The sequence below is a fragment of the Colobus angolensis genome, unplaced genomic scaffold (assembly GCF_000951035.1).
Source record: "Colobus angolensis palliatus isolate OR3802 unplaced genomic scaffold, Cang.pa_1.0 Scaffold138, whole genome shotgun sequence".
Lineage (NCBI taxonomy): Eukaryota > Metazoa > Chordata > Mammalia > Primates > Cercopithecidae > Colobus > Colobus angolensis.
The window spans coordinates 2236009-2245656 of NW_012114466.1; the positions used below are offsets into that span (position 1 = coordinate 2236009).

Consider the following 9648-nt stretch of genomic DNA (forward strand, 5'->3'; position numbering starts at 1 on the left):
AAAAAAAAAAAAAAAAAAAAAAAAAAAGTGGTTGTCAATTACGTGTTTTTGCCATCTACTGATTATAATTAAATCTTGTATAATAAGTTAGAGATTAATTCATCACTGAACATTTTAAAGCACCTGAAGTAATTAGTTTCCTTCTTGTCAATTAAGTGATCATGTCTCCTCAAAGCCACATGTATCTTTTAGGTGTTTATGAGAGGAAAAAATAATTATCTTATGAATAATAAGATAAACACTTGAGTCTAGGAGGCCAAGGCTGCAGTGAGCTATGATTGTGCCACTGTACTCCAGCCTGGGCAACAGAGCAAAATAAAAATAAATAACAGTTTCAAATATAAATAAATAATAAATAGTTTTTTAAAAGGAAGCTTTCATGCTCACATTATTTTCCCTGGGCAGGTGGTCGATTATGATTTAATTTATATAAAGCTTTTGGGAAGATTAATTATCTTCTAGTACAGGATTTCATACAAAGAATTTGCTGTCATGATTATTAAGGTGACTTGGCAATTTTTCAATACTGTTTATGCAGCTGGATCGTTATAAAGAACTTAAGGAACAAGTAAGAAAGAAAGTAGCTACGATGACTCAACAACTGGAAAAACTGCAATGGGAACAGAAGACAGACGAAGAAAGACTGGCGTTTGAAAAGAGGAGGCATGGAGAAGTTCAGGTATCTTGGGTTGTACAGTAATGATTTAGAATTAATCTTAATGAAATTTTATTTCCTTATTGTACCTGTCTCCAGAATGAATCTCCTTAACCTTACACTATACTGCCTCATTTCATTTATTTCATGATTTGGCAGATGAAGATACAAATATAAAAGGCATAATCTATAATAGTTCTGTGAGTAGAAGAGGGTATTTTGTGCAAGGAGAAAAACAAAGGTGGTAACATAGCAGGAATTACTTTTAAAACATTTGCATAATTGATATGTTATAAAATTATATGCTGATTTATGAAAATACACATTGCACATTTTTGACTTTGTGCATGCTAATTTCTTCTTGGAATAATCTATTTATCTTTACGTATTAAAATCTAGAGTTACCAACACTGCAAAGCCTTCCCTGTCCCTCCTTTTCTTTATATCCCAGCTCCTAAAAAAGCCAAAAATAATTTCTTCCTCATATAACTACCTATTAATATTATTATTATTTGATATGGAGTTTCGGTCTTGTTGCCCAGACTAGAGTTCAGTGACGCCATCTCAGCTCACTACAACCTCTACCTCCCAGGTTCAAGCGATTCTCCTGTCTCAGCCTCCTGAGTAGTTGGGATTACAGGCATGCGCCAACATGCCCGGCTAATTTTGTATTTTTAGTAAAGACGGGGTTTCTCCATGTTGGTCAAACTGGTCTTGAACTCCTGACCTCAGGTGATCCGCCTGCTTCAGCCTCACACAGTGCTGGGATTACAGGCCTGAGCCACCGTGCTGGGCCAATTTTTTATCTATATCTAAGGGCTTTTATCAGATTGCATAAAAAAACAATTAATTGGTACCTCTCTACTAGACTGGAAGCTTATTAAAGGCAGGATTCTAATTGTGTCCATTGTAAACCTTGCACTTAGTAGATGTCAATAAGTGTTGGTTGAATTGCTGTTGTCTTTTGGATACAAAAAAACAGTAAGAAGAACATATGTAGTTGCAGACAGGTGAAGAAGACTTGTAGTAGTCTCCAGTTGGATTTAATGATAAAGTGAATAGAATAAAACTTTTGTGAAATCCTCACCCGCAAGCCTATTAGTTGCCCTATAGGTCCCTATATTATTATAACACAATACCACTCTACTGTATAATTACTCATTTAATTGTCTGTTTCTCCTACTAGGCATTAGTTCTTTGAGGGCAGGGACTCTTTCCTGCTTGTTTCTGTACCTCTAGTTCCTATCACATGGTAGCCAGTGAATATATTTAGGTTGTTGCAAAAGTAGTTGCAATACTTTTGCACCAACCTAATATATTTGTTGAGTGAATTAGTTAGGGATAAGAACTATACAGATATTTGAAAATAATCTCCTTGAAGTTTTAAGTTACAGAGAGAAATCGCTAGAGATCAAATATCTAGCAAATGGTAAGAGTCAGGAGTTGAACTCTGATCTGTAATTTGCTTTGATATGTTTTCATATAATTATATTTGACATCTTTCAAATTTATAACAGCTTATAATATTATAGTAAGTTCTAGGCATGTAATTTTGTTGGTTTGGAATTGCTGTAATTGATTTTAGACTTCATTTCCTCTTTTAGGGAAATCTAAAACAAATAAAAGAACAAATAGAAGATCATAAAAAACGAATAGAGAAGTTAGAGGAGTATACAAAGACATGCATGTAGGTAGAGTAAAAAAAAATTTCTTGCAGCTGTCTTCTTTTCTTTTTTTTTGAGAGAGGATCTCACTCCCATCGCCCAGGCTGGAGTGCAGTGGCACAATCATGGCTCACTGTAGCCTCAACTTCCGGGGCTCATGTGACTCTCCTACCTCAGCCTGTAGCTGAGACTACAGGCGCATGCCATCACACCCAGCTAATTTTGTATTTCTGGTAAAGATGGAGTTTCACCATGTTGGCCAGGCTGGTCTTGAACTCCTGGACTCAAGCAATCTACCCTCTTTGGACTCCCAAAGTGCTGGGATTACAGGTGTGAGCCACTGCACCCTTTGCAGCTTTCTTATTTATATATTTCTTTCTTTTTTTTGAGACAGAGTCTCACTCTCGCCCAGACTGGAGTGCAGTGGCATGATTATGGCTTACTGCAACCTACACCCACCCCCAGGCTCAAGTGATCCATCTGCCTCAGCCCCCTGAATAGCTGGTACTACAGGTGTGTTCCACCACACCTGGCTAATTTTTTTGTATTTTGTAGAGACAGGGTTTTGCCATGTTGCCAGGCTGGTCTCAAATTCCTGGACTCAAGCCATCCACCCACTCAGCCTCTCAAAGTACTGAGATTACAGGAGTGAGCCACCTGGCCCAGCCACATTTTTCAAATCAACGAAGAATGAGCAAAATCTTTTTTGCCCATGTTTGGTGTCAGCTTTATTGCATTTTTTACCCTTTAAAAATTGATAGAGCACTGCTCTATTCCCCTGCAATGCCAGACAAGAGTATGTTGTACCTGGTAATTCCTAAATTTTGGTTTATCATTTTGCTATATAATTTGTTGTTATTTTGTAGGGATTGCTTGAAAGAGAAAAAACAGCAAGAGGAAACCCTAGTGGATGAAATTGAAAAAACAAAATCAAGAATGTCTGAAGTTAATGAAGAATTGAATCTTATTAGAAGTGAATTGCAGAACGCTGGGATTGATACCCATGAGGGAAAACGTCAGCAAAAGAGAGCAGAGGTTCTGGAACATCTTAAAAGACTGTACCCAGATTCTGTGGTAATGAGAATGAATAGTTAATTTAAACAAAAAAACTAAGCTTTGCTGTTTGCTTACAACAGTATCTTCTCATTTGGGATTAGAAATATTACCATTATTACAAAGCAATATTATTTTAGACATCTTTAAATTTTGGGTTTGGCTCTTTATATTTAAAATGTAACAGTAAATGATTAGGGTAAAACTTCCGGTAGTAGCTGTAGGTACGTAATTATTGGGGAGAAGCATGACATGAACGTAGTACTCAGAAAGTTCAAATTGTGGCCAGTATCCCCAAAAGGACTTGGATGCTGTGAAGTAACCTGAGCCCCCCAGACACATAGCCTTGAACCTCATGTTTTTCATGATTTTATTTGTTTTTGAAATATTTTTTCAGCAGACATGATTGGCATATTTTTATTCTCTGAGTATGACTGTGCATCCGGTATTGCTAGTGTATTTCATTAGCCAAAATACAATATCACTTGTTGCTTGGGGTGTCAGCATCACAAGATTGTTTTCCTTTGTATCGAGGTGGCATCTGACCCTCTTGTCACTAACATCAGTGTATACTGTGCAGTCCTTATTTTGTGATATGGCCTATTTTCAGCATTTGAAACTGGTAACCACTGCTCTATTTTGAAACACCTACTGACCAGGGCAGTGGCTCATGTCTGTAATCCCAGTACTCTGAGAGGCTGAGGCAGGTGGATCAGCTAAGGTCAGGAGTTTGAAACCAGCCTGGCCAACATGGTGAAACCCTGTCTCTACTAAAAATGCAAAAAGTAGCCGCACTTTGTGGCAGGCGCCTGTAATACCAGCTACTCTGGAGGGTGAGGCAGGAGAACCGCTTGAACACAGGAGGCAGAGGTTGCAGTGAGCTGAGATCACACCATTGCACTCCAGCCTGGGTGACAGAGTGAGACTGTCTCCCAAAAAAAGGAAACATCTACCACTGGCCTCCATATCTACACTTCCATGGTTTTCCTTCTATCTCTCTGACCACCCATCTTCATCTCCTTTATAGTGTCTGTTTTGACTTTCTGACTCTTAAATGTTGGTTTTGACTTCCAGATAATGATGTAGGAGTAAGTCTAGGTCACAAAATCTGGATCCCCCAATTCCTATCCAAATGACAAAAGCTAGTAAAACACACACACACATACACACACACACACACACACACAACTAGTTAAAAAAAAAAATCTACCTGATGCCGTAAACTTTAGAAAATGGTGATAATCTAGGATTTAAAAAAAAATATTGAAGTATAGCATTGCTTTTTCTCAACTCCACAGAAGCTGAACTGATGAATTGACTAATTCCTGAGAATTCTCACCTAGTATTCCTTGATCTAGCAAGAAGCAAACTCACATGTATTTGTTTCCTTTTCCTCTTCTAACTGGAGAGAGTTAGATTTAAAAACTGGTGAACTGGGTTCCTGTAATCCCAGCACTTTGGGAGGCCAAAGTGGATGGATCACTTGAGGTCAGGGGTTTGAAACCAGCCTGGCCAACATGGTGAAACACTGTCTCTACTAAAAATACAAAAAATTTAGCAGAGCGTGGTGGTGCACGCCTGTAATCCCAGCTACTTGGGAGGCTGAGGCAGGAGAATTGCTTGAACCTGGAAGGCAGAGGTTGCATTGAGCTGAGATTGCAGCATTGTGCTCCAGCCTGGGTGACAGAGTGAGACTCTGTTTCAGAAAAACAAAAAACAAAACAAAACAAAAAAACAACAAAAAAACACTGGTGAATTGGGGAACGTGAAGCTTATATGCTCTCTAATGAGAGTGAAGATCCTAGGTCTCACTAGGGCTTTAAAATTGGGAGGCCATTTTGAAGCCCTGTTTTCTAGATGGGATTTGTCCTCCTCCCTCAAAGTAGAAGAACTTGGTATGGGATATTAATTAAAAACTCCAATGAGAGACAATTCAGGTACTTAAATGAAGTGTGTTCTTAAAAAGTCTTAGGTGAGTTCTCACTTGCCCCTACCATCCAATCCCTTACAAGAAAGCAAACAGAATAGGAAATACTTACTCTATCAACTGTTGCTCAGAGGAGGTAATTGTCTCAGTTCTGTGAGAAAAGGAATTAAGAAAATTATCCACCATAGCAAATCAAAGATCTGAACAGAGCTACTCACATTAAACATAAGCAAAGTGAAAAAAATCACTGTGGCAGCTATAGGTACATGTAATAACAAAGAGGAAGAAACTATTTAAAAACATTTAGAAGTCAAAGAGCCCAGTCTAGAAGGTTACAGAACAAAATCCCCTGTAAATGTTTTGCACTATGGGCAATTTAATAAGAACTTGAATTTATGAAACTAGATTCAAATATGAGGTAAAACAATAAGATAAAAAGGAAAATGTAAGCTGTGAAAACAAATCAAGAATAGGCATTATTACTGAATAATTATAGTTAGCATGTAAGTAATAAGTAACATAGACAAATTAACAAATTAGAAGCATTAATAGCAGGAAATGTTAATAAATTAGAAGTAGCTGCCAGGCGTGATGGTGTGCACCTAGTTTCAGCTACTCGGAGACTGAGGCAGGAGGATAGCTTGAACCTAGGAGTTTGAGACCATCCTGGGCAACATAACAAGACCTCATCTCTTTAAAAAAAAAAACAAAAAAAAGTAGCAAATATTAATAGATTACACAACTGAAAATCAAATTATTGACCCTGAAGAAAGGCTTGAGATAATCACAAATTAATGGAGAAGAAAAAGTCAAAGATATTTAAACAGAGCAAAGACAGTGATGTTTTATCACAGGAAAATGGTATTCTTGAAGTAGAACCTAACAAATGGAGGAAGGAGTCCAAAGACAGAAAATTAAACCTTCAGATATTCTAGAGACCACTGATACATGATGCTTGACATCCAAACATTTTCTAGTAAAGTTTTTGAACTTCAATTTAATACATTCTTGACCATTCTTCAGGTCTCAGATCAAGTAACACTTCGTGGAAATCCTTCCTCGACTTTTCTTTTTTCTTTTTTATTTTTTTTTTGAGATAGACTCTTGCTATGTTGCCAGGCTGGAGGCAGTGGCGTGATCTCGGCTCACCACAACCTCCGCCTCCTGGGTTCAAGTGATTCTCCTGCCTCAGCCTCCCGAGCAGCTGGAACTACAGGCGCGCACCACCACGCCCAACTAAGTTTTGTATTTTTAGTAGAGGCAGGGTTTCACCACATTGACCAGGATGGTCCCGATCTCTTGACCCCATGAGCTGCTTGCCTCAGCCTCCTAAAGTGCTGGTATTACAGGTGTGAGCCACCGCGCCCAGCTGGAAATCCTTCCTAGACTTCTTATGCCAACCTGGTCCCTGTTAAATATTCTCAGAGCACTCTCTACTTTGTCAGTGTCTAGCTCCATTTTGTACATACGTGTGATTATTGATTATTTACATCTTCCTCACTAGAGTGAAAATTCTGTGAGGTCAGAAGGTATCTACTTTGTTCATTAACGTTTTATCCAGCGCCTAGCTCAGTACCTGCAATAGCAGGTCCCTTATAGATTCTTGTTTAATAGATAAGGGAATAAATTAGTATTTAATCATGTAGTTTTAGAAACTATTTTAATATTTTGGTAAGGCTAGTCACTATTACTCTTTTTTTAAATGAAGTGTTACATAGCTAGATGGACATTGCATAATGAAACTTAGGTCTGTTTGAATAAAACTCTATTAATTATGATGTATGTAATTTTGTAAAATTAGTTTTTGTCTTTGCTACTTTGTTACATTAGAAAGCAATGAATTATATATTTCAGTCTAATATATCTATTTTTCTCTCCTTTTTCAAAACCTGCTAAGTTTGGAAGACTACTTGACCTGTGTCATCCTATTCATAAGAAATACCAGCTGGCTGTTACTAAACTTTTTGGCCGGTACATTATTGCCATTGTTGTAGCCTCTGAAAAGGTAGCAAAAGATTGTATTCGATTTCTGAAAGAGGAAAGAGCTGAACCTGAGACATTCCTCGCTCTAGATTACCTTGATGTAAGAACTTTGTAATGCCTGGTATTTATAGTGATAAAAATCTTGTCTTTTAAAGAATGATCTTATTGCCTAAAACTATGATAGTGATTGAAAAAAATTGTAGCTTGTATGTCAGTTAGGCACTCATTTAAATAGCTGGTGTTAAATATATTGACAAGCAAAGAATAATATCAAGTGGCTATTCTCTTTCTTGACGTCGTATCATTTCTTCCTTATCTAGTTTTTACAGAATTCTACCTTTGATTTCATTGCACTAGCAGTGCACCACTCTACCTATTAGCCAGCAATGTATTTTGTCCTATATAGCAAAGTATAGGAAATGGATAAGATGTATGGTCTGTTGGTGAAATGCCAATTCAGTCTTAATTGTAAATATTTGACCCAGTGTGTTAGCTCTTTGTGGAAGAGGCTAAATTTTGAGCCTTGAGGTATGTGTTGAGATACCTTGACATATCCTGAGTCTAAATTGGTGAAGCAGGAACTCTGTCATATCATGATTGATATCCTTCAGTGATTATTCATTGACTACTCAAGAAAATGTTCTCTTTGGTTCACCAGTTAAGACCCTGAATTGCAGGCAGTCTTCATAGTAGTTAAAAGCACATGCCTTAGAGCTAGACTGCTCTGAGTTTGAATCTCAGCCCTACTTCTAATTAGCTCTTACTAATTTATTCTTAATTTTTCTTTTTTCTTTCTTTTTTTTTTTTTGAGATGGAGTCTTGCTCTTTCGCCCAATCTGGAGTGCAGTGGCGTGATCTTGGTTCACTGCAGCCTCTGCCTCCCGGGTTCAAGCAATTCTCCTGCCTCAGCCTCCCGGGTAGCTGGGATTACAGGTATGTGCCACCACACCCGGCTTTTTCTTTTTTTTTTTTTTTCGTATTTTTAGTAGAGGCGGGGTTTCTCCACGTTGGTCAGGCTGGTCCCAAATTCCCGACCTCAGGTGATCCACCCGCCTCAGCCTCCCAAAGTGCTTTGATTACAGGTGTGAGCCACCGCGCCTGGCCTATTCTTAATTTTTCTGAGTATCAGAAAAATTAAGAGTATCAGTTTTCCATGTGTGGACATGGAAGAATTAGTTCTTACCTTATTGGATTCCTACAAGGAGTTGTTACATGTAAAGCACTTGGCATAAGATCTGCACAGAGGAGGGGCTCAGCGAATACTGGCTGGTGCTACTCATGGTCCAGACCTCCCTTTTGTATTTCCACACTGTTGTTACCTTCTGCTCACTGAAATTCTTTACCCCAACTCATCTGCCTGTTAGAATCCTGTTTTACTTATTTCTCACTTGAGATTCTTTTCAATACAAACTCATTTTTTAAAAAATCTTATACAGAAGTGTATCAAATATAAAGGGAATATTCCTACCCCTTCATAATGCCTGATTCCTTAATAGTAACAACTTTAGATTGCTTCCATACACTCAATTTATATAACTATATATTCCCAAGTGTATATACACACACGTACACACACACATTTTGGTTGTATATACGTTTTCTTCTTTGTTTTGTTTGTTTTATTAAAAAGTGAGATCATACTTGCTGGATTTTGGTAATACATTGTAGATACTTTTGTGATGTGTTGTAAACCCACCCTAAAAGTCATGACTAAGAAGGTCTGAAGGCTTTCCTGATCATTTAAGTCAAAAGTGTTTTGTGTTTTTTTGTTTTGTTTTATTTTGTTTTGTTTTGTTTTTTGAGACAGAGTCTCACTCTTTGTTGCCCAGCCTAGAGTGTAATGGCGCAATCTTTGCTCACCGCAACCTCTACCTCCCAGGTTCAAGCAATTCTCCTGTCTCAGCCTCCTGAGTAGCTGGGATTACAGGCGCCTGCCACCACACCCGGTTAATTTTTGTATTTTTAGTAGAGACAGGATTTTACCATGTTGGCTGGGCTGGTCTTGAACTCCTGAGCTCAGGTGATCCACCTGCCTCAGCCTCCCAAAGTGCTGTGATTACAGGCGTAAGCTACACGCCTGGCCCAAAAGCAGTTTTTTAAAATTGCATAGTGTTTTGTTGCTCTCTTGACACATATCTAAATGGGCATTATTTTCCACTAGATTTTATGATTTTGAAAGTGTCTTGTGGAACACTTCCTATGCATTGTTTTATCCTGACTAGTTAGTGACAGAGTTGAAACTGGAAATTACGTCTTCTGGCTTTTGATGAAGTTTTTGTTTTTAAAAAATATTACCAAAACCCATGGTGGGATGTAGTTCATCATGTTCTTTTTTTTTTTTTTTTTTTTTTTTTTTTTTTTTTTTT

At 37.8% G+C, this 9648-nt stretch overlaps 1 protein-coding gene across 1 annotated transcript in view; it reads left to right on the forward strand.

The window, feature by feature from the left end:
• The window catches only part of SMC1B (structural maintenance of chromosomes 1B), a 73249-nt gene that overhangs the window by 17397 nt on the left and 46204 nt on the right, over nucleotides 1-9648 (forward strand). Inside the window, 4 exon segments of the mRNA XM_011934798.1 lie at nucleotides 539-679; nucleotides 2260-2342; nucleotides 3186-3393; nucleotides 7197-7382. Of these exon segments, the coding sequence (XP_011790188.1) occupies nucleotides 539-679; nucleotides 2260-2342; nucleotides 3186-3393; nucleotides 7197-7382 (618 nt within the window).